A 24,693-nucleotide genomic window follows, 5' to 3' on the forward strand; every position below is an offset into this window, starting at 1 on the left:
CCTAACACTGTCATTTGTTTTCTGACTTTGCCAGTCTTCACACTGCATTATTTTCTCCGGTAGCGCTATGTAGCTTCTGACAATCAAACTCCTTTACATGCTGATACTACATTGCAGGGTGACAGGAAACTGGCCACAGGTTGGTGGAAGACCACAGCAAGACATGGTCAACTCTCCTGAAGGAAGTAAACCCAACTGGGATGCTAGATGTGAAATGTCTATGAATTAGAGCCCACAGAAGAACTTGGACTTCACATACAACTCAAAACCGGAGAGAGCCAAGACAGGCTTTTCAGGGACATGGAGGTGGGCCCTCAACCAGCAGCCACAGTGCTGGTGTTTGGCTACTGATTCAAAAAAGAAAGAAAGAGAAGGGGAACCAGAGAAGCCCATTTGCTTATCAGATCCTTCCAATTAGCTCACAAGCTGCTCTGGCGTTCTACATAAACCTGTAGAAAGATTAGACTCCTTACACATAGTGTGCCAGGGCCGCGCTTCCCTGGTTCAGGGCCTATGCCCTGATTTGTGCCGTTATTTCAGAAACGGAAAACTCAAGAAGGACTCAGATTTCCCTGCTCAACGTTTACCCACAGCAGACATTTGTCATCAGAACTGGCCGATGAGAACAAATTTATAGAAGACTTGGAAATTTAAGAAGTTCATTTAAAAGATTAAAACCTTAATACAACTTTTATTTATTTATCTATTTTGAAAAAAGAGATAAACAGCCATGTTGGCAAACACCTTTAATCTTAAGACATGGGGGCAAAGAGCTAGGCAGACCTCTGGAAATATAAGGTCAGCCTGATCTGCATAGACTGTTTCAGCCCCGAACACAAACACACATACCCGCGCGCGTGCACGCGCACACACACATACGCACACGCACACACAGAGAGAGAGAGAGAGATCAAATGTTTCAATTTATACAATCAACAGCCCGGCTAGGCAGGGTGGTGCACTCCTTGCAAATCTTGTAAGAAAGATTACCAAGAGTTCAAAGCATATTTGCTCTACACAGCAAGTTATGGGCCAGCCAAAGCTACAGAGTGACAAACCTGTCTCAAAAAAATCAAAAGTCAAAACAAACAAAAGACACAATGGAAAGAATTATTAGGGACTGAGGATGCAACTCTGTGGTGTAATTTCTGCCCAGTTTATTCAATTCCTAGCATCCTGCTCCCAAACATTTATACAGATAACTTTGCTACTCAAGTGAAAAATGAACTCTATTAAAATCTGATTAATCAAAAACATTAAAAAGCAAGGAATAAAACTACACCATAAAAGCAGGTTTTTCTGTCTCCTGAATTTAAACTGCAAAACAGCCTGCCTTTCAGTCTTACAATTAAGGGACACATCCCTTGCATTGTAGGCATTACTGCTCAGCATAAGGAAACAAGGGATCCTCCATATAAAAATAAGAACATAACCGAAAGTTTGATTTGTTATTATTGCTCTGCTAGTCCTGAAGCCTATATCCCTCATCACAAGCTGAAACCACTACTTTGCAGAATTAAAAAAAAAAAAAATCCTCTAATCTAGCCTGATGGTGTTGGAGCACACCTTTAATGCCAGCACTTAGGAGGCAGGTCGATCTCTGTGAGTTCAAGGCCAGGCTGGTTTACAAATTGAGTACTAGGGCAGCCAGGGAGGGCTAAATAGTGAAACAACAACAACAAAAAAAAAACAAATCCTCCAATCTCCTGCCATAATCAACTACAGCAATTAATTTTTCTCTCCCAGTCCTCCAATCATCCTTTATTGTGCCCAATCTATAGAAATTATTAGTTTCAAGGCTTTCCATCAATTGCTTCTTTTCTCCAGCAACCAACTACCTGACCTTATTATAACTCCATCTACACACTCACAAGTCATCAGAGCTATGTGCTTCTAGACCTTTCTAAGAACTATGCCTTCAACTCTTCACTATTCACCCAATATCATGCAAGAGTTAATACGTACTTCACATACAGGAAAAAGCAAGTTTATCTTCCCCAAGATTCTTGTTTTTACCCCAGCGCTACAGCACACCAATTCTTTGAAGCCAAGGGCACAACATACATACACACACACACACACACACACACACACACGGCATGAACACACACATACTTTAAGACTCTCAGAATATAAAGAAGAGCTGCACAATCTGTGGACACTCCATAAGTGCTTGTGGTTGGCTGTGATGCTGATGATAATGATGATGATGGAGGATGAGGCTTCTGAGTAGAACACTCCTAAGTAATGACTGCAATGAAGCAAGAATTTATGACACTCCTTATTAAAATTCTAATTGCATAACTAGGCCTTAAGATACACATTTCCCCCTTTGGTGACACATACTGATTCCCTTTTTCTAAAAATACCTTGGCAAAGAAATCTAAACCTCAAAGAACCAAAGAAGAAATTTTCCACAGAACAAAAGGCACTAGGAAGAAACAAATCACAGCACTTTGGGAAGCCACAAAATGTAGGTTTTAAACTCTGATTAAGTCTTAGCCTTTCAAAGCAAAATAAGTTATTGTTTTTTAGGGAGTAAAAGTCCTTATGATTGCACCTTCTGGCATCTTCCCTACTGCAATGGAGAGTGACTACTGGATCAGCAGCAAACCCAGAGAAGAGATCAATATTCCAGACCCCTCCTTCTACCACCACAAACAACCCTGACTTCAGTGAACCACAGTTCAAAGAGGCTCCAATGGTTTCACCCCTAATTCCTCCGTGCCCTGTGTAACCTCCAGATTTTGTGCTGAAGCAAAGAGGATGTACCTGTTTCAAAGTCAGCTGACAGATGACAAAGCGAAAAAGAAACAGTTACAGTGTTATAAAAGCAAGACAGAGCCTGTTCCCCAAAAGCTAAGAAGACAACATCTATCTGGAATTTAGCTCACAACATGAGAGCAATCATAGCTCTGTCAAACAGCCATAAAAACCTCAACCTGCTGCGTTAGGTAAGTTAGGTAAGTTACTTAAACTCTCTGGGGGCTCGGCTTCTGCAGCCATCAAGTGCTCACCCTCTGAGTCCATGAGCTTGAGATGGCTTTGTATAAATCATATAGGACTTTTTCATTGCTGGAATAATTTTCCATCAATCCTTTAACAACACATCTGGTTATGTAACTGATAGCTCATTTATGTGTACTTTCTGCAGTGTTTTACCTGACTCTGGGATCTGTTTGTTTATGCCTCACAATCAAAAGTGGACTATAAAGCTGGAATAGCATTGTACACCCATAATCCCAGAACTTGGGAAGTACAGAAAGGCAAATCAGGAGTTTGAGTCAGCCTTAGCTACATTATGAATTCAAGACTAGCCTGGGGTACATGAGACACACTCTTGAAATAAAAAAAAAAAAAAAAAAAAAGTTGACTGCATAGACTGTATTATGAACTCTGTAATGCAACAAAAATGGTAATTATAACTACTGCTGAAAAGTAAGATTTTAGCAAATAGCATGCTGTGGATAATATGCAATTAGCAATGATTACAATACTTGAAATACCAAAAATAACAATTCTCCAGGAGCAATAGTAAGGATTATTTGGTGTGGATGAGACATAAGTGGCTGGTGCCTGTATCCTGAGCACTCATCAGGAGGCTGAGGCAGGGGGATAGCTGAGAATTTGGAGCCAGCCTGAGATACAGAGACTGTCTTAAAAAATAAACAGAAAAAAAGACTCAAGGCTAAATTTTTTAATATTAAATTTAATTTAAAAACTTTGGAGGCTAGGCATGGTGGCACATGCCTTTTTATTCTCAGCACCCAGAAGGCAGAGCCAGGTGGATCCTTGTGAGTTCCAGGCCAGCCTGGTCTACAGAGAGTTCCAGCACAACAAGGGCTACAAAGATAAACCCTGTCTCAAAAAAAAAAAAAAAAAATTTTGAGATAGATAGATAGATAGATAGATAGATAGATAGATGGATAGATGGATGGATGAATCTGTATTGTTCAGGCTCTCCCCTATAAATAAAAAAAAAAAAAAAGAAAAAAATTTTTATGTGTAGGATGTTTTTCCTGCATGTATTCTTGCTGCCTGTGGAGAGGGCATCAGATCTCCTAGACTTAGAGATGCAGATGGTTGTGAACCATGTGACTGCTGGGAATTAAACTGGAGCCCTCCAGGAGAATAGCCAGCACTTCTAGCCACAGAATTGTCTCTCCAGCTCCAACAGGCTAAATTTCAACATTAGGCAAAACTAGCTGATTATCAAACACAACCCATGGCAAAATAGTATCTAAATTTCTGTCCTGGATATTGTTTTGTTTCTTTAAGTTCCTAAACCAGACATGGGGCATGGGCTCACAACCCCATATATTTGGGAGGCTGAGGAAGGAAGATAAATTCAAAGCAAATTTTCACAACCCTTGTCTTCCAATAAAAAGTAAAATTAATAAATAAAGGACTAGCAACATAGCTCAGTGGCAGAGCACTTACCTAACACAGACCCTGGCTCAATCTCTAGTGCTTAAAGCAAACAAAAACGTCTTAGTAGTCCAGGGGACAGAGCTCAGTAGTAAAGCACAAGCTAGGCAGGCATGGGTCCAATCCCAAACACTCCCTCCAAAAAACTCCTGTGTGACAGAATCAGAGCAAACGAGTCCTGCAGCCCCCAGGGAATGTCAACATTCTGTCTCTGTTTCCAAGACCTAACACTGACTTTGGCAAAACTGAAGTGATAGTAAGTTATGAGAGTGGATAGAATTGGTAAAAAGTCCTGTAGACAGGTGAAGTACCAAGGTCTGAAGACTTCTTTTTTTTTTTTTTTTTTTTTTTTTTTTTTATGTACATTGGTGTTCTGTGTGTATGTGTGTGTGAGGGCATCAGATGCCCTGGAATTGGAGTTAAAAACCAGTTGTGAGCTGCCATGTAGGTGCTGGGAATTGAACCTCGATCCTCTGAAAGAGCAGCCAGTGCACTGAGCCATCTCTCCAGCCCTCAGCTCTGAAAACTTCTAACAAGCATATTTATGAAACTCACTGAATCTGAAAACCAGCAAGAGTAAGATAACAGATAAAGGCACTGCTGGGGAACCAGTCCAAATAAGTTCCGAAATTCCCCTAGACTCCATTTTATCTGAAAGTCAAACTAACAAACCAGATGTCCATAAGCAACAAAAATGAACAAAGAGTTACTGTGAATTTCTCAAGTCTAGGCTCGAATTTGCAAAGAAAAAAAAAAAAAAAAAAAGCCCAGTGTCTTAGAAAAGCCTGTGCTTTGTCTCCACCTAGTGGTGTCAGTGATTCCTCAACTGGACAAGCCTCTCAAAACCCACTACTACAGTTTAAGACCCAGGGATGTCCTTCAGTGAAAGAGAGCTTGCGTATGGCCACAGATGCCATCTCCAACACAATAAAAACAAACCTTCTTCGTGAAGCCAGCACTACTTTACTAACAGTTTTCTGCATGCACGATTGAGGATACTTTCAGCTGACTCTAAGTTAGACAAGTACATGAAGGAGGCTAGAACTCATCCAGAGAAGCCTCTGCACCAGCTAACCAGAGCAATCAGTAGCTCTGAGAAAACACAGTTCTGAGTTTTCTAAGTCTCAAACGCATTAAACGCTGAAATTAAAACTAAAGAAGTGCCAAGAATGTTCTCAGACAATCTAAAACTAGCATAAGTCACTGGGGAAGTCATCAAAAACCAAGAAAAAGGCAGAGGAGGGTGATGTATGCCTGTAATCCCAGTACACCAGAGGCTGAAACAGAAGGATCTAAAAAAAAGCTAACTGAGACTACACAGCAAGCCCCTGTCTCACAAATGGAAGGAGGAGGGAATCATTCTCCTAAGGTGGATGCTGGTGCTGAGGGCCTTCAAAATGGGACTTCTTCCCTTCATTGTTCAGATGAACAGCTAGGGAAGGAGCTTTAACGTGCCCAAAAGAGCTCAGCCTTGAAACCAGATGTTAAGAGCCCAGCTCAGGGCTCACACAATGATTGTATACAAGCGACAAGAGGCCACGCACAGAGTGTGTGGACCTCCACAGCCTCACTCTAGCCAGGCTTGCCAGCAAACTCCCACTAGACAGGCCTGTTAGTCAGGTTTCTTTTTTGTTGTTGTGAGTTTGTTTGTTGTTGTTGTGAGTTCTTTGTTTGTTTTTTGGGTTTTTTCCTTTGAATTTTTTGAGACAGGGTTCCTCTGTATAGCCCTGGCTGTCCTGGACTTGCTTTGTAGACCAGGCTGGCCTCATACTCACAGAGACCGGCCTCTATCTCTGCCTCCCCGAGTGCTGGGATTACAGGCGTACATCACCTGTGCCTGGCTGTTATTCATGTTTCGAAGAAAGTTTTATTTATTTATTTATTTATTTACTTACTTACTTACTTATTTATTCTTGGCTTCTTTTGAAAAAAGGACAAAATCTCATTATGTTTCCCAAATTCCTGGGTTCAAGCAAACCTCCTGCTTCAGGCTCTTAAGTAGCTGAGACTACAGGCATACATATCACACTGTATGGCTTCTATCCCAATTTCAATATGATTCCACATCCAAATGTTTGGGGAGGGGTGTAAAACTTTTGCAATCCCTTTTCACACCTGCCTTGTATCTCCAACTAGAAGATGAACATCCTTTCCTTGGTTTTTCAGTCGCTCTCTATTTCTGTCTGTCTCCCCTCCCCCAAAGGAGTTTGAAACTCAAAAAGGAGCCATGCATTTTGCAATGTGTCTGGAGTCCTTTTCCTCTTATACAGAAACTGTACTCACATGATCTCAGTGTGGGTTCCTCTAAAACTGAACTATAAAGACACTTGGAGGAAGGGAAAGGTGAACTTCTAAAAAGTTAAAAAAAAATTTAAATCAAGGCTCAAGGATGTGACTCCTTGGTAGAGAGCTAGTCTTGTGATCCAACCTCAGCACACAAAGGAAAAGAAACAAGGTAACCAGCTGTTATCTTTGTGGGCACACCAAAAAGTTTTGGAAGGGCACAGGTTGAATACTGAGAAGAACCACTCTGACCATAAGGAATGTGAAATATGCAAGTTGAAAATACTTAACTATTGCAAAATTAGCTTTATTTTAGGCCAAAAGCTTGAATTCCAAAATGATTGTGGGCCAATGAAAAAGATTCTCTTATAAAAAACACTCAGGTGATCCAAAGGACAAACTACACATCAAGGCAACACAGCAGAGACTGTTAGTCATGTCATTACCCAGCAAAATCTAAGCCCACAGGCAAGTTCGCAAAATGGTTTTGAGATGGAATCTTACACCAAGTGCAATAAATAAAATAATGACAAAAACTAGTTGTCACATTAGAATGTTCTTTACATGAACTTTTTCCTATTTACCAAATACTTAAATTCTTTGAAAGGTGGAGGCTAAAATTTTCTTCTTTCCACTTGGAGACACCTACTGAGTGTCACACATGGTGGACAGAGGGATGGCATGGGGGACTGGTTCTCAGGACTCAAACGCCAGGCCCACCTTTAGCAACAGTGTAAGGACCATAGGAATGTGAAACACCCAGCACAGAAGGGAAGCACAGACGACACCTTAGTGAACTGCAGTGCGTCTGCCAGGTGCCAGGTGAGAAGGGCCTCCAGGCCTATACAGGCTCTGTGGAAGGGGGCTGAAGAGCGTGAGGGGCATCAGGCCAGAGCAAAGAGACTGTGACAAAGTGTAAGGGAGGCTGAAAGGAGCAGGGAGATGGTAAGGGGCTCAGCACATACTTCCACTTTGCAAAATCCCTCATAGAGTCGGACTTTGTGCCAGGCATTGATCAATATTTTGCCAATAACTTCCTACAAGAAGAATCACAACAACTCCCATCTTATCAATGATGCAAGTGAGAGGTAAAGAAACTAGTTCCTCAGAGGCAGCACCACACACCAGGGCCCCTAAGGCTATGATTCAAGGTCATCCTCTGCTACGTAGCAAGTTCACGGCCAGACTAGGACACCTGAGTTCCATCCCAACCAAAAGTGGAAGAAGAGAGCTGAGTCCATGGAAGTCATTTTCTGGCCTCCATCTGTGGGCTGTGGCATATGCATGCCCTTTCACTCCAACAATATTTTTAAGTTTAATTAAAACAAAAAACTAAAACTAAACAAGAAGTGCTAGGCAACAGGACTCTTCCAGCTCTGTGATAAACTTATGGGGACACTACCATACATGCAGAGCATTGCTGATTGGAACATCAGATGATTGTAATCATTTGATTGTGATGATGTGTCCTTTTCCTTCAATAGTGGTTCCATTGAGACAGTAAGTAAGCTATTTATCATGTCTAATCTATTTTCCCCCTCCTGGAAACAGAGTAAACAACAACACCCATGTCCAAAAGTGGTTTTGATCACGATTAGGTGACGCCGGCTGCCTAGCCCATGTGGGAACACAGTCTCTCTTGAATGGATAAATGAAGCCCTGTTGTACCAAATGGAATCATGCAGTGATGCACTTCCATCACACATAGCAACTGCTATTCCCTAGTCTTCCTCCCCTAAAGGACAGGCCCAGGGCCCATGAAACAGCAGCACTAAGCAGCATGCTCCCTGCCTCTGCAGCAGCTCATCTTCACCCTGTCCAAATACAGACCACAGCATTCCAAGGACTGTCTGTACACAGGACACAGTTCCTCAGTGCACACGACAGTCTTCATCTCCTCTACAGCCTACAAAAGAAGCACAACCATAATTTTCAGGTATTACAGGCCTATATTTAGAGAAGTTTAGGAATAAAGACCATACCAAAAATACCAGGATTATTCCATCCTTTGTCCCCATTTTGAAAGTTCTTTCTGTTGTAGACAAACTATGTCTACTTGTTATATGGTCATATAACCCCCTATGATCATAACCCCATTTGGTTAAAACATTTAAAATGCCAACCAACATGAAAATGTTTTGTTTTTTATGTAATACAGTATTAGAATCTCCCACAACTCAATTTCAAGAAATTTTTTCATATTTGGCTCATCTCACTGATAGATTGAATTATTAGAGAAAAATTCTAGCCTAGAAAAGAAATAACATAACCGTTTAGCCTCCTGGCAAATTACATTCAGCATCTACTTTCTCAAGATGACAAATATCAAATCTCTCAAGTGGAAAAATCTTCTAGAGCATCAAGCCAATTGTGCAATGCAGCAAACAGATCAAGAAAGAAGGTCCACCCCCATCTCTACAGCAAAAATCCTGAACTTACTGCCATAAGGTAACATGACTCATACGCCAGCTACCACTGATTATAAAATCAGGTCCTTCTTAGAAGGCCACTACCATTTGACCTTAACAAAGCTGAGAGTTCCACAAGTACTGGTTTTCTTTTTTTCCTAAGCCATCTGCCATCTCCTTGTATAAGGCTGGCATACAAACATGGCAGAGTGAGACTATTTACCCTCTAAGCTCTCTCTACCACCACAGAAACTACTACTGTAATATTCAAACATTACTTGTAAATGTTTCCATTATAATTTGAAGTCCAGGGAGATGCGAGGACTTCATGAAAACCGCAACAGGACAGTGCCCAAGGTGATGCCAGCCTCCTATTTTAGAACAGTTATAGCCTTTCTGTGGCACTAAGCATCACACATCCTCGTGACAAGTGTGCAGGCCAGCATTTTTGGTCCCACTTTACTGGTGTGGACAATGAGGTCCATAGAGTTCACATCCCAAGCAGAAGTGGGCAGGATAGAGGCAGAACTCTAAACCTCAGTCTGCCTTATTCAGAATCCATGTGCTTCCTATTATTGTTCTGCAACTCAAATTGTGCTCACCAGATCAGCAGCACGGGGATCACCCGACTGCTAAGTAGAAATTTCTCAGCAGGATGCGGTGGCACACACCTCTGATCCCAGTGCTCGGGAGGCAGAGGCACGTGGATACCTCTGAGTTTGAGGCCAAACCTGGTCTACAGAGTGAGTTCCAGGACAGCGAAAGTTACACTGAGAAACCCAGGTTGTATTAAGACCTTCAAGCCATTTGTGTGCTCATTAAAGTCTGGAAGCTGTACCTTAGCATCATGCCTTTCTAACTGCCACACTACTGTCCCTCTCTACAGATCTGCACTGGGGAAGATTCACACCAGGGACATTTAATGTTTGAACATATTTTTGTCACAACTCGGGATATATACATGGATGCTATTAGGATCCAAGGCTGAGGATCAATGCCTGGTAGACCAAGCCCGTAGCCCACACTTGGAGTAAGATCATTACAAGTTTGAGGCTAAGTCTGGACTACATAGTAAGTTCCAAGCCAGCCAGACCTACATGGAAAACTTTGAAAAAAAACAAAACAAAACAAAAAATCCCTACAGTGCACAGGACTGCTTCACCATACAAAAAAGTATCCAGCCCAAACGCCAGCAGTGCTAAAGCTGAGAAACCACATCCTAGTTGATAACACTATCCATTATTTTTGGATCTATAGATTGTTTAGTTATTTTGTTTTTCAAGACAGGGTTTCTCTGTGTAGCCAGCGCTGTCCAAGAACTCACTCTGTAGACCAGGCTGGTCTCGAACTCACAGAGATCTGCCTGCCTCTGCCTGAGTGCTGGGATTAAAGGTGTGTGCCACCAACTTACAGCTCATTTTTTGAATATTTATTTTTACAGTTTTAACTCTGTGTCCATGTAGGGGTCTTTGAGTGGGCACGTGCATGCACAGGAATCTAAGTGTGCGTGGAGGCTAGCATAGAGCTCTCTGGAGCTGAAGTCACAGACAGTGCACAGCTGTCTGACACAGAAGCTAGACACCAAACCCAGGTGTTCATCCAGCTACAGCAGTCTACTGTGTCTGTCTTTGGTTGATTGTTTTTTTTTTGGGTTTGTTTTTTCTTTCGAGACAGAGTCTGTCTCACAACGTAGCCCCTGGCTGTCCTAGAACTCTCAGTTTGAGAACCATGCTGGTCTCAAACTCAGAGATCCACTGTGCCTCCTGAGTTCTGGAATTAAAAGTGCGTCCCACTGTGCCCAGGACACGGTCTTAATATTGAGCCATCTCTCCAGCTGGGCATGGAGACAATTGTTTGTAACTCCAGCACTTGGAAGACTGAGGGAAATAATCAGTAATTCATGTTCATCTGCAGTTACATACTAAGCTCAAAGCCAACCCGGGCTATATGAAATCTTGACCCACTTCCTTCCCCAAAAAAGAACAAACAGCTCAGTGGTATAGCATTTCCCTGGTGGGCATGAGGCTCAATCCTCAGGACCACACACCCCCAAAAAGTTTTCCTGACAAAATTATGGCTAAATAAATATTAAACAAAATTCTTTTCCTATAGGCTAGTCTCTCAGATTCTATCACAACATTTAGCAACAAGTTACTAGAGGTCACCGTTCCAAATAGGGTCCATAGGACAAGTCAAATTGTTCTTATTCTACATAGAGCTAAGAATCATTTTTTTAACTTTATGAAACTTTAAAAAATATTTATGAGTATTTGGCCTACATGTATGTCTGTGCACCATGGGTATGCCTAGTGAGTGCCCTCAGAAGTCAGAAGGGAGCATCAGATCTCCTGGAACTGAAGTTATTGGCAGTTGTAAGCCACATGGGGGCTGGGAATCAAACCCAGGTCTTCTGCAATAAGTGTTCTTAACTGCTGAGCCATTTTTCCAGCCCCCCAAATTATTTTTTAATGTATTTAATTTTAATTTATTTAATTCTTTAATTTTTATCATCTATGAAATTCAAATTTCCATGTCCATAAAGTTTTATGAATAACAATACAGTAAGAGCCACTGCTTAGATTTAGCCTAAGGTAGTCATTATAAAAGTTTTTTACAGATGTAATTCACTTTTAGAATCCATCTATCTAAATTGTACAATTCATTATTTAGCATATTCATAAAGTTCTATAGCTATCACCCATAGTAATTTTGAGATCTTTGTTTTTCAGCACTGGGGATGGAATCCAGGGCCTCACACATGCTAAGTACACACTCTAACCTTCAGCTCCAAGAACATTTTCATCACTTCAAAATGAAACTTCATATCCTTAAGCTAAAATACCCCTGAACTCCCATTCACTTTCTGAGACCTGAGCAACCACTAATCTGCATAAGCACCCTCTTCTCGATTTTCTATGGATGGAATTATGTTTCTTGTGCGAGTCCTGTGTTTTAAAGAGGTCTGTCCATGTTGAAACATCTATTGATACTTCATTCCACTTTATTGCCAAAACATAACCCATAGAATGCATATGCCATCTGCTGGTGGACGGCTGAGCTGTTTTCACTTCTTGGCTATTATGAATAATGTGGCGGTATCAGTAAGTTCCTTTGTAAACACATTATTTCTGTTTGATGGGTATCTCTGAGTATAACTGATAAGATACAGAAACTATGCTTACAGTGAGGAATGCTACACTATTTTTCACACAGTGGCCTTCCCCACAGTCACAGACACTGGGTAATTTTTCATTCCAGAATATTACTAGCTACATTTCTTTGTAGTAAAGCCTTCATTATGCTTTTGGTTTACACTTTATGTTGTTACTGTTGTTTTGTTTGGCTATTTTCTAGACAGGATTTCTCTGTGTAGCCCTGGCTGTACTGGAACTCATTCTGTAGATCAGGCTGTCTTGGGACTTACAGAGATCCACCTGCTTCTGCCTCCCAAGTGCTGGGATTAAAGGCAAGGGCCACACTGTCTGCCTACCCTTTCTTGATGATTAATGACACTGAGTATTTCTTCATGTGTTTACCGGCTATATATCTTCATTAAAAGAATTTCTATCAGAGCTTGTGTCTACTTTTTAATGGGTTGTCTTTTGATTGTTGAATTAGAAGATTTATAAGCTTTAGATGTAAATCTGAGTTAGTTTTCTTGTTGCTGGGATAAAATATCTGACAAAAGCTGTGCAGTAGGGGCACATGCCTTTAATATTTTGTGGGGGTAGGGGAAGTTAGACACAGTCTCAATATGTAACTTTGGCTGCCCTGTAGATCAGACTGGCCTTAAACTCACAGAGATCCACTTGCCTCTGTGACTGCTGGGATTAAAGGCTCTTCAGATATGTTTCTCTGGTGATTCTAAAGCGAATCAAATTGACAACGATCAACAATCATGGCGAACTCTTATCAGCTCTGTGGTTTGCTACTTTTTCTCTTCACTTAATTCTGTCCTTTGAAGCACAAAAGTTTGACATTTCAAATGTGTCTATTTCTCAATGTGTGTGTTGCACAGTGTGTATGTATGGACGCCTGTGTGTGAGTGCACTGACAAAAGGCAAATGCAAAAGTCAACATGCCCCTTATGCTTCACTTTAGTTTTCGAGATAGAATCTCTTACTGAACCTTCCAGCAAAACTCCAAGATCTACGTATCTCTACCCTCTTCTGACCTCCAAGGGTCATAGGTGGTGCACATACATATCTGCATGAGAAAAAACTCAAAAAGATAAAGTAACAAAAACACCCAGCACTGTGAGTCCTTTAACATTTACTTATTTTGTGTGTGTACACATTGGTACATGTGTATATTTGTATGGAGGATAGAGGATAACTTGGTAGGACTCATTCTCTTCTTTAAAATGAAAAGATTTAATTATTTATTTGTTTGTTTATTTATTTAATGTATGAGTGCTCTATCTGCACACCTGCATGCCAGAAGAGGGCACCAGATCTCACTATAGATGGTTGTGAGCCATCATGTGGTTGCTGGGAATTGAACTCAGGACTCTTGGAAGAGCTCTTAACCGCTAAGCCATCTGTCCACCTCTCCCACCCCCTTTTTGAAACAAGTTTCTCTGTGTAGCCTTGGCTGTCCTAGACTCACTTTGTAGACCAGGCTGGCCTGGAACTCTCAGAGATCCACCTGCCCCTGCCTCTCTAGTGCGAGGATTAAAGTCATTTGCCACCACTGCCAATGTCTTTTTTCTTTCTTTCTTCTGACAGTTCAGATTTGTGCCTGGGGTCCCTGTACTGAGTACTTTATTCCAGCTACTGTACTTTTCAACTCCAGAGCTCTCATGTGGCCCTCTTTCGTGACCCTCTCTTTGGTGGCCTCCATTTGATTTGGCAGCACTGTGGCACCTTCCCTTACTACTTTGTGCTTCCCTTAAGTTCTAGAAATGCATTTATAATGGCTAAATCTTGTGTGTGTGTTTACATGTACGGTGCACAGGTGCAAACGGACATGTAGACTCCAGAGTGTCTCCCCTTATTACTCGCCACCTTATTTTTTTGTGACATGGTCTCTCACTGAGTCTAGAGCTCAATGATTCAGTTGGACCGGCTGGCCAGCAAGCTCCAGAGATCTGTCTCCACCCTCCAGCACAGCTTTCACATGTGTGATCAACATCAAAACTCAGACCGTCATACTTTCGTGGCAAGCCGTTTATGATCTTCATAATCTCCCCTAAAGCCTTTCGTTAACTTGACCCCTGTTCACCCTCACACCTGTAGCTAGCTTTCCCACAGCCATCTCCTCCTACCCTGTATGGATCAGACTTTCCAGTTTCTTTGCATATCTCATAAGTTTTTTTCTTTAATGTTTTGGACATGTCAGATAATACATCTTAGTGCCCTAGTGTCCCTTATCAGGACTTTTATTTGTTGAAGGAGAGGCAGCATTCTATCTCTGTCCTTGACTTTTTGAGACAGGGCTTGCTATGTAACTCAAGCTGGCCTTGAACTCTGCATTCTTCTGCATTCAGCCTCCCAACTACTAAGATCACAGACACAGACCATCAAATCTACATTCAATATCTACTCGCTGGGCAGTGGTAGCGCATGCCTTTGACCCCAGCGCTCAGGGAAGCAGAGGCAGGCGGATTTCTGTGACTTCCAGGCCAGCCTGGTCCACAGAGAGTTCCAGGACAGCCATGGCTATACAGAGAAACCCTATCTCAAAAAAACAAAAAAAAAAAAAAAAAGAAAGAAAAGGAAAAGAAAGAAAGAAAGAAAGAAAGAAAGAAAGAAGGAAAGACAGACTTACTCTTAACTTATTTGGTGACTGGTTGGATGGTTGTAATGAAACCTACCCCAAACAGTGTGAAGGCTCATATTTCTTCATAGGGAGGTGTTGCTTTGGGTAGTTAACCTTGAATGACATGGCTTTAGTGTTCCCTTTCCATGATCATCCAACTGTTAAATTCTAATGGTGGCTTGTTTTTCTAATATTTGTAACAATGCCCTTGTATACAAACTAACCTATGGAATTACAGTCACTCTGAGGCAACTTCTGAGATGAATGTTTGGTATTTATGCTTACCTAAGGAGAGCTCCCTAATAATTTCTTGCACACTGGAAAACATGCAGTCTAGGCTATATCTTCATACAATCCAAACTTCTCTCACTAAAACCTAGTATTGTCAAGCCTGCCTTCAGGCATGAACTTTCCCACTGTGTTTCAGGTGAGTTATTTCCTTTGGGGAAAGACTGGAACAGTCTGAGTTTTGTGTGTCTTTTGGTGGAAACTTGAGCCACCTATGTGTGCTCTATCAGAGCTATAACCCTAGTCCTGTTTTAAGTCCTGCTCCCTCCACTCCTCAGGCAAAAATCTGTGAGCCAGGATTCTAGAAATGGGAAAGGGAATAATGCAAGCTTTTCTCTGAGTTGTTCCCTTAGGACTGAGTCTTTGGTGGAAAAACACAGTGGGTAGAGGTTTCAACTTGCCTTCCCTGCGGTCAATAACCACCTCACAAGTCAAAGCTGGGGCAAGAGCAGTTAGTTCCTAAATTATCTCAGCCTGCCACACCCAGTTCCACAAGTAGGGATAAAAGGAGGCCCCATCATCCAAGCTTGCCTTCCTAGGACTTACGCCTCAGCAGTATTGAGTCACACTACTGCCTCTCACCTTACTAAATTTTCATCAATTTCCTGTTGTAGCATTTGCTGTTCAACCCTTAGAACTATTTCCAAATGATATTTTCAAAAGAATTTTCACCAGTTTTGGAGTAGACTATGTCAGTGGCGTCCTGACATGGTCATGCTTAAGTCAGTCCTATCTAAGAGCAAAGCTAAAAAGCGGAGTCACTCCAACAGAGCCTCTAAGGCCTGTAAAGCTGAAATGATTGGCTGTGGAGGTATGTGTAGAAACAATTTGCTAACTCCTGACTACTGTCACTGCTACGAAAGCTGCTGGCCAGGAATCAACACTCTGGGTAGCAAGGACTAAATTGCTTAAGAGCCAGTATCATACTGACTAAAAGCTCGGTCTGAAGTTCAAAATCTTGAGGCACTCTGCATATGTAAGAAGGAAAATTTAAGTTTTTCTCCCCCATCTGCTGAAGAGGAGCCTTTGCCACCTTCTGAAGCCCAGGCTGTACTTGAACTCTCACCAACCTCTGGCCTCAGTCTCCTAACTGCTGTGTTTACAGGTTTGTGCTGATGCACCTGACCCAAAATGCCTCACCTATCCAAAAAACAAAGAGGTGTGTGTGTGTTTTACTCCTTTAATCCCAGCACTTGGGAGGCAGAGACAGGCAGATTTTTTGAGTTCAAGGCCAAGCCTGGTCTACAGACATAGTTCCAGGAAAACAAACAAACAAAAAACCTAAACAAATAAGAAAGATTGGGGAGGTTTCTCCACCATCAACCAACGAACCAATTCCTTCTGCCGTTACATACCAGTTAAGTAGCCTTTAATGCAATTCAGGTCTGACACACTCTACTTGGAATGCTAAATCTCACAGAGATAAGTGCCAATCACATGCTTCTGCCACAGCTCCCTCTGTGGGTTCAGATAATTTAGTAAAGCACCTCACAGCACTCATGTTTACCTGTTTTTATTTTTAACCAAAGATAGTACAAGGGGCACAAGATACTACAAGATCTTCAAACGTGTAAGGTAAGGCCTGTGGGCGGGAAAGGGTGCACACGCTCAGATGGAGTCTCTCTAACCCCCATGCTTTCAGGGCTTTATGGAAGCTTAATTATATAGGCATTATTGATTAAACCACTGGCCGCTGGCAATCAATTTAACCTTCTGTCGCATCTTGGAAGAAGAATTGAGAAGAATTGAGAAGCCGTAACCTTAAGGACGCTAACTAAGCCTTTCTGGCAACCAGGCTGCATCCGAAAACTACTATAACCTGGCAACAGCAGCCAACTCATTAGCACACAAAAAAGAAACTTAATACATTGGAGATTCCAAGGATTTTAGAAGCAATAAGCCAGAAAACCAGATCAAGTAGATTCCATTGTCACAGGTACCTACCTGACTAGTTTTTTATTATTTTGGGGTTTTGGTTGGTTGGTTTTCGAGTTAAATGTGTAAATGACACTTCGCAAGTGTTCAGGGCTCTAGATATAACCCAGTGATGGAGGGTCTGCAAAGCATGCACAAGGTCCTGGATAACACACACACACACACACACACACACACTCTTCAACAACTGATAGCTATCATCATCATATTTGAAACTACGGAAAGTAAATGTAAGATACTTGTTCCCAGAAAACTTTAAAGTTTGGAACAGAGAAAAGTACAAACTTTCAATTAAACTAGACACAACTTTTAAGACACAGGGTGCATAGTAACACCTAGTGAACAACTCCCTGGAGTCCGAAGCTCAAGTCCTACACACTGTAGACCGGTTCGTCACCACGGAAGATCCCCGTGTTTTCCAATCGCAAATGAATGAAAACAGCCTTCACGACGTGCCAAAAACCAAGAGACCCAAGTTTTTAGAAAGCGGGCGGGGGGGAGGGAAGGGCCGAACAACTTTAACTTGTGATCTGGGCCTAGAAAGCCCCTTCCGGTTCCAGAAAACCATACATACAGAATCCCCCGAGCTTCCACCTCGGCTGTCACCGCGGCGAGGGCACCCCGCGGACGGGGACGCGCGCCCCGGCCGGCCAGGCGGGGATTACCCCGGCTCTCAGCTCACGCTCCCAGTCCGTCGGGGCTGGCAGCCGGTTACCTCGCAGTTGAACTCCATCTCGGCGTCCATGGTGACGATCCGCACCGTGAAGGTCTTGGGCTGCTTCCTCTTGAGCGAGCTGAAGCTCATGCGGGAAGCGATGGCTCCGGCCATGGCGCGGGGTCACCGGCCTGGGACCCCCTCACCCCTGGGCGCGCGTTCGGGGTCTTTTAGCCCCCCTGGAGGAGCTGCACAGGCCTCAGGACCACCATGGTGGCCGGCGGGCCGGCCCGAGGCGGAGCTAGGCGGCGTGGGTCCCCAGCGGCCAGCATGGGCCGCGAGGACCCGGCCCCGGGGACGGAAAGGTGAGTGAAGGGGCACTGTCTGACGACGGCGGGGACGGGACGCCGGGAGGAGCGGGTGCGGCCCGGCGCCCGGGGACGCCCCTGGACAGGAACCCTAGACGGCTGCGGCGCGGACGCCGCGCCTCTCGGCGGCCGACGGGGGTCGCGGGGCCGCGCAGTAGCCGGGAGCGCCCGCGCGCGTGCGTGTCTGTCACCGGCCCGGCTCCGCGCGCCCTCGAGAAGCGTCCTCTACCAACCCCCACCACAGCGACCCGCCGGGTCCCCGCCCCGCCCTCGGGCTTCCCAGAACGCTACACACGGATGCAACCGAACTATCCTCCGCGCGCTCTGATTGGCTGGGACGCCGAAGGGGGTGGGATTTCCTCTCCGTACCGCCCCCTCTAGATCCGCTCCACCAATTGGAAGTTGCACTGGGCCAGGGGCGCGGGTCTGTACTCGGCGTTGAGTGGCTGTAGCGGCGGTCACTCCGGACGCTTTTGTTCGTAAAGGATACGCCTACTCCAGCAAGACTGGTTGAGAAGGCGCAGGCGGCGCCTTTCCCGGGAAACCTGTGGAGGCCCGGGCAGCACCGCACGAGGTGCCACTGCGGTCGGTTACAGTGCGTCGCCCCAGAGCATCCGTCGTGTATCCGTCGTGTTTGGGACACCCAGCCAAAACCCCTCCCTGGCGCTTAATTACGTGTACTGAGCTGTGTTTCCCAGACTTTAAAAATAGGTTGCGAGGCCTCTTAGGTTGCCCCGACTTGCCTGCCTGATCCTCAGTTTCTTTTTTTTTTTTTAAGAACATTAAAAAGAGAATCAGCACAGGAGTCGCGACTGTTCTTACATTCCGAAGCACTGAAGCTTGTCTAATACCTACGGAGAGTTTTAGGAAGGCGTGTGACGCGCCTTAGGGTCCTCTGAAACCGGGCTAGCTGTCCGCCAGAGGGGAAAGTGAAAACGCTACTTTCATTTGGCCTTCTGTGTTTTTGTTCGTTGGCTTGCTCCTCCAAACTACATATGGGTAGCGCTTGTACCTAGAGTTTTTGTTTGTTTTAGAGATCGTGTTCCGGTCACTGTAGCTGCGAAGAGACATCCTGACCACAGCTCCTCTTACAAAAGAAAGCTTTTTTTTTTCAGAAGCTTAATCCGTTATCATCAGGGTGGGGAGCATGGTGGCATACGTGGTCTGGGGCAGTGGTTGAGAGCTAGATCCTGAACAGAAACATTAGAAAGGGAGACAACCGCACCGGGCTTTTGAAGCTTCAAACCCCTCCTCCAACAAGGCCACACCTCCTAATCCTTCTAATTCTTTCAAGGAGTGCCACTTTCAAACAGTGACTCAGCATTCAAATACGTGAGCTGGTAGGAGCCATTCTTACTCAAACCACCACAATTTTCATGATATGCAAATAAATATTTTGCAGCATATGTGTACCCTGCATGTCTACCTGGCACTTATGCCGGAAGAGGGTTCCGGATCCGATGAAACCGGAGTTCAGGCCGTTGTTAGCCAGTGGGTGGGAGAAAGTTGACCTGGGTCCTCTACAAAAGCAGCCATTACTCTTAAGCACTGAGCCATCTTTCTTTTTTTTTTTTTTTTTGTCTGCATATGTGTCTTTGAGGGTGTCGGGTACCCTGAAACTGAAGTTATAGACACTTGTGAGCTGTCATGTGGGTGCTGGGAATTGAACTTGGGTCCTCTAGAAGTTCAGCCGGTGCTCTTAACCGCTGAGCCATCTCTCCAGCCCCCTGAGCCATCTTTCTATCCTTTGTTTGTTTGTTTGTTGAGACACGATCTCCCTATGTTACCTGGGGTGTCCTGGAACCCCTGGACTCAAGCATGCCCTCTGCCTCAGCCCCCACACCTTTAATCCTACTACTACTAGGGAAGCAGAGACAGGAGGATCTATATAAATTTGAGGCTAGCCTGGTCTACACAGTGAGTTCCAGGACAGGACTGCCAGGACCTCACAGAGAAACCCTGTGTTGAAAACACAAAACAAAACAAACAAAAATTCACACCCTACAGCTCTGGCTTGACTTCTATTTTGTGGAGGAGGGTTTGTTTTTATTTTGTTGTCCTTGTTTAGTTTTTGTGTGGTGGGGTCCAGGATCTCTTTGTGTAGTCCTGGCTGTCCAGGAACTCCATATGTAGACCAGGCCAACCTCAAATTCACAGAGGTCCCCAGCCTCTGCCTCTTAAGTGTTAGAACAAAGGTGAATGCCACCCACAACCCCCCCCACTCCCTACCCAGCTTAAATTCCGTTTTTAACTCAATCTCATGGTATAACAGAGACCACTGAGTGTATTTTAAGTAAACAATAAGAACTCCATAAATGCTTATTGCTGTTGTTGTTGTTATTATTATTATTATAAATTTACTCCTTAAGTGCTCTATTAGCGTTCTCCTTACTCTGAAAATGACAAAACTGAGGCCCAGCATAATAGCATCTTGTACTTGACTCAGATCTTGAGAGACAAAACTAGAAATGGGACCTAGCTCTAGCCCAGAACTGCTGGTTTTACCAGTGTGCTACGCTAGCTAAACCTTCTCTGTTCTGCTGCAGCTTCAAAAAATATGGACTGGGAATGGGACTAACAAACAACGTATAAGGATTTATAGGTATGCGAATATCATAAGAGACAGGGGTGGGTAATTGTTGCCTGGACCTACCAGAGAGGCTGCCACCAACACAGTGATCCTTCAAAGTACTGTGGGCTTGGCACGGGATTATTTTCATTTTTATTGCTTCAGTTCTTCCCTGCAGGTGGGAGAACCAGGTTGGATTCTTCCTTGAGCTTCCTGCCGAGACAACAAATAACCTGGGACCAAAGATGCTGCCAGTAAATAAATGATTTGGAGACCCCACAGAGGAGCATTGGAAGGAAGTAGATCACACAGCAGGAACTAAAATATAAGGTTTATGATCAGTAATAGTTCATTTTTATAGAAGACTTCCTAGGTGCTAGACTCCAGGCTAATCTGCAAAATGCTCTATTTAGAGTTCCTGGGACGGTATCCAAGTAAGACAGGTAGTTCTGAATCTCAAAAGTGAGAGCCAGAAATGAAAATAGATATGATGGGGGCTAGAGAAATGGCTCAGTGATTAAGAGCATTTAGTGCTCTTACACAGACCTTGAATTAAATTTCTAGCACCCAAGTAGGGTAGCTGACAACAGCCTATAAATCTAGCTCCAGGGGAATCTGATGCCCTCTGCTGGGCTCCTTGTCACCTGCACTCTCATGCAGGTACCAACACACTAACACATATACATAATTTAAAAATAAAATGGGTGAGGTTCAGTAGTTAATAGCATTTGACTTGTCTTCTAGAGGACTTGGGTTTAATTCCCAGCACCTACATGGTGGCTCACAACCATCTGTAACTCTTGTTCTTAGGCATCTAGCTGTGGTGGGCAGAAAAGCATGTAGGCAAAACACTCATAAAATAAAAAATACTAAAAAAAAAACAAACCATGATCTGGGCAGTGATGGCAGAAACCTTTAATCCCAGCACTTGAGAGGCAGAGGTAGACAAATCAGAGTTTGAGGCCAGCCTGGTCTGCAGAGTGAGTTCCAGGACAGCCAGCCAGGGCTACACAGAGAAACCTGTCTCAAAAAAAAAAAAAAAAAAAAAAGATGATGATGATGATGATAAAAAATGAAATCAAACAGGAGCTGGGGAGAGGACAAAGAAGTTAAGAGCACTGGCTCTACCAAGTATGATAGCCCATGCCTTTAATCCCAGCACTCAGAAGTAGAGATGGGAGATTCTCTGTAAACTCAAGGCCAGGCCAGATACACTGTGAGTTCCAGGACAGCCAGGGCTACCCAGAGAGGCCTGTCAAAACAAAACAAAAGAAGAAAGCTCTGCTGTTCTTCCAGAGTACCCAGGCTTGCTTTTCAGACCTATATAGCGGTTCACAGCTGTCTGCAACTTCATTTCCAGGGCATCTAATGCCCTCTTCTCGCCAACTCAGGCACCAGGCACACAGACATACATGCAAGCAAAACATCTACACACCCAATTTTTTTTATTAAAAAAAAAAAAACAAAAAATAACTTTTAGAAAAATAGATATGGCCATGCATGGTAGTGGCACACACTTTTAATTCCAATAGTCAGCATGCCAAGGCCAGTGGACCTTATGAGTTCTCAGCCAGCCAGGGCTACATAATGAGACTTGAGCTGACAGACGGTCACAGAGAATCCTTTTAGTGGAATCAATTTTATGAGGTTGGTGATATAGCTCAGTTAATATTGTGCTTGCCTAGCATGTACAAAGTCCTGTCCAATGGTGGTGCTGTCCTATGATGCTGGCAATCTGAAGATAAAAACAGGAGAGTCACAAGTTCAGGGTCATCCTCAGCCATGCAATGAATTTGACATGCTACACTGCTTGTGCTTCTAGTGACCAGTTTCTGTTTTTAATGACCTGTTGGGGTTTACATCATTTCACAAGCAATCTGTAGACATCTTTTAAAAATGGAAACCAGGCTAGGTGGTTCATACATATAATTCTATCACACAAAAGACCAGGACACTAAAGAGGATAACAACTTTGAAACCAGCCTGGGCTACGTGGTGAAACTGACACCAGCCTGTACCATACCAAAAAATAAAAATAAAAATAAAAAAGTCTCCAAAAAAGGAGCGAGAAGGGGAGTCCATGGGGAAGTCTGGGGAGTGAGAGCTAGGACTGGATATGAGCAAATACAGTGTTTACATGTATGAATTGTCAAAGAATAGATGTAAAGGAGTCTCTAAAGGGAGGGGCAGACCCACATGGGGAGGCAGAGGCAGGCAGATCTCTGGGAGTTTGAGGCCAGCCTGGTCTACAGAGTGAGTTCCAGGCCAGCCAGGTCTACGCAGGGAGACCCTTTCTTTAGAAAAGAAAAGGAGATGAGGCTGTGGCTCAGTTAGCACAGTGCTTTAGCATGCCCAAGGCCCTGGGTTCAGTCCCCAGCATGGAATAAACCTGCGCCAGTAATTCCTCATTCCAGAGGAATATCAGAAGTTCAAGGTCATGGTTCCTGGCTGACTTGCAGTATATGAGATCCTGCCTCAGGAAAAAAGGGGCTGGGGGAGGAGAGGAGAAACGAAGAGAAGGGAAGGGAGTACAGATGAAGCTGACAGAGTACCTCAAAGGTAGAGGAGTAGGCTAGCAAGCTCAAGGCTAAGGCCCGCCTCCACAGCAAAATAATAATCAGTGAGATGGCTCAGTGGGTTAAGGCACCTGCTGGCAACACTCCTGGGGCCCACTTGGTGGAAGGAGAAAATTGACTCCCAAAAGTTGTCCTCTGGTCTCCAAAGGTGTGCCATGGCACACTCAGGCACTCATACAAATAAATAAATAAATAAATAAATAAATAATTTGTTTTTGTTTTTGTTTTCCAGACAGGGTTTCTTTGTGTAGCTTTGGCTATCCTGGACTCACTTTGTAGACCAGGCTTGCCTTGAACACACAGAGATTCACCTGCCTCTCCTCCTGAGTGATGGGATCACAGGTGTGTGCCACCATGACCATCTATAAAAAATAAATAAATAGATGGAAAGAAAGAAAGAAAGAAAGAAAGAAAGAAAGAAAGAAAGAAAGAAAGGCCAAAAAACAGAAAACTATCTCATTCTAAAATGGCCTCCAACCATTCATGGCCTTCAAACTTTGGGTTGGAACAAATCCTATGAATTTGGCAGGATAGTCCCTTTGTGGTTCTTTTTATGACAAAGGGACATTGTGTAGAATATTTAAAGGATGAAACCCTAAAGGGAGGGGGAGCAGGCTGGGCTGTACCATTGTCCAATCATATTTGACATAAGGGGCTGAGCAAGGGAGTTTCCATCAATGAGGATAGGAGTAGGTTTCTGGGCCTAGGGACATGAACTTTGAGCCTGGTAGCAAGATGGAGGAGTTGTCCTTGAGATATCTGGATTCAAACAACTGTCTCCTTACAACAGAAGCTGTTCAGTTATTGGGAAGTCCCCAGTTCCCAAAGGCCTGGGACTTTGAATTTAGTTCTTCCTATGATTAAATGGAGTCTGAAAAACTGGTAGTACTTAAACTAAGTTTCTTTAGCTTACTCTCAACACCTCCATGTGTGTGCTGGGAACTGAACCTGGGTCCTGTGACAGAGCAGGAAGCACTCTTAGTCACTGAGCCATCTCTTCAGCCCCCCTGAGCTAACTCTTAAGGGGATCTAGGAGTAGAAGACAAAAGAAGCCAGAGTAACATGCTCCTGCTGGCTGGGAAGAAAGCAAATATTTAAGATTTGGACTACCTGGGGAGCCACAGAGCAAGGAATTCTGGGTGGCCTCAGGGACCTGGCAATGACCCTTAGCCAATAGCTGAAGGAAACAGGCCCTCAGTCCTGCCGTCATGACTACTGTCGGTTCATCAACAATCTGAGCGAGCTCTAGGGGAAGCCCTGAGCTGCAGATGAGAACTGTGACGTCGGGGACACATCGCCTGCAGCCTTTGTGAAACCCTGAGTAGGATTCCATGCTCGACTAAACCCAGGTGTGCTGGAGGATAATAAACAGGTTATTTTAAGCCACTGGATGTGTAGCAACTTGCTACATAGCAATAGGAAC

The 24,693-nt window shown here is 43.8% G+C and overlaps 1 protein-coding gene across 9 annotated transcripts in view; it reads right to left on the reverse strand.

Annotated features, from left to right (window-relative positions):
• The window catches only part of Nf2 (NF2, moesin-ezrin-radixin like (MERLIN) tumor suppressor), an 83,758-nt gene extending 65,324 nt beyond the window's left edge, over window positions 1-18,434 (reverse strand). For 5 of the 9 annotated variants that reach the window (XM_021632725.2, XM_060365580.1, XM_060365581.1 and 2 more), the window contains exon 1: window positions 17,818-18,388. In XM_021632725.2, coding sequence (XP_021488400.1) covers window positions 17,818-17,931 — 114 coding nt within the window. In that variant the 5' untranslated portion in view covers window positions 17,932-18,388. Of the gene's footprint in view, window positions 1-17,817 lie in introns of all 9 variants that reach the window. The other 4 variants (XM_060365582.1, XM_021632723.2, XM_021632721.2 and 1 more) reach the window with 2 other exon arrangements.
• Between the last annotated feature and the right edge of the window lie 6,259 nt (window positions 18,435-24,693).

The sequence above is a fragment of the Meriones unguiculatus genome, chromosome 12 (assembly GCF_030254825.1).
Source record: "Meriones unguiculatus strain TT.TT164.6M chromosome 12, Bangor_MerUng_6.1, whole genome shotgun sequence".
Lineage (NCBI taxonomy): Eukaryota > Metazoa > Chordata > Mammalia > Rodentia > Muridae > Meriones > Meriones unguiculatus.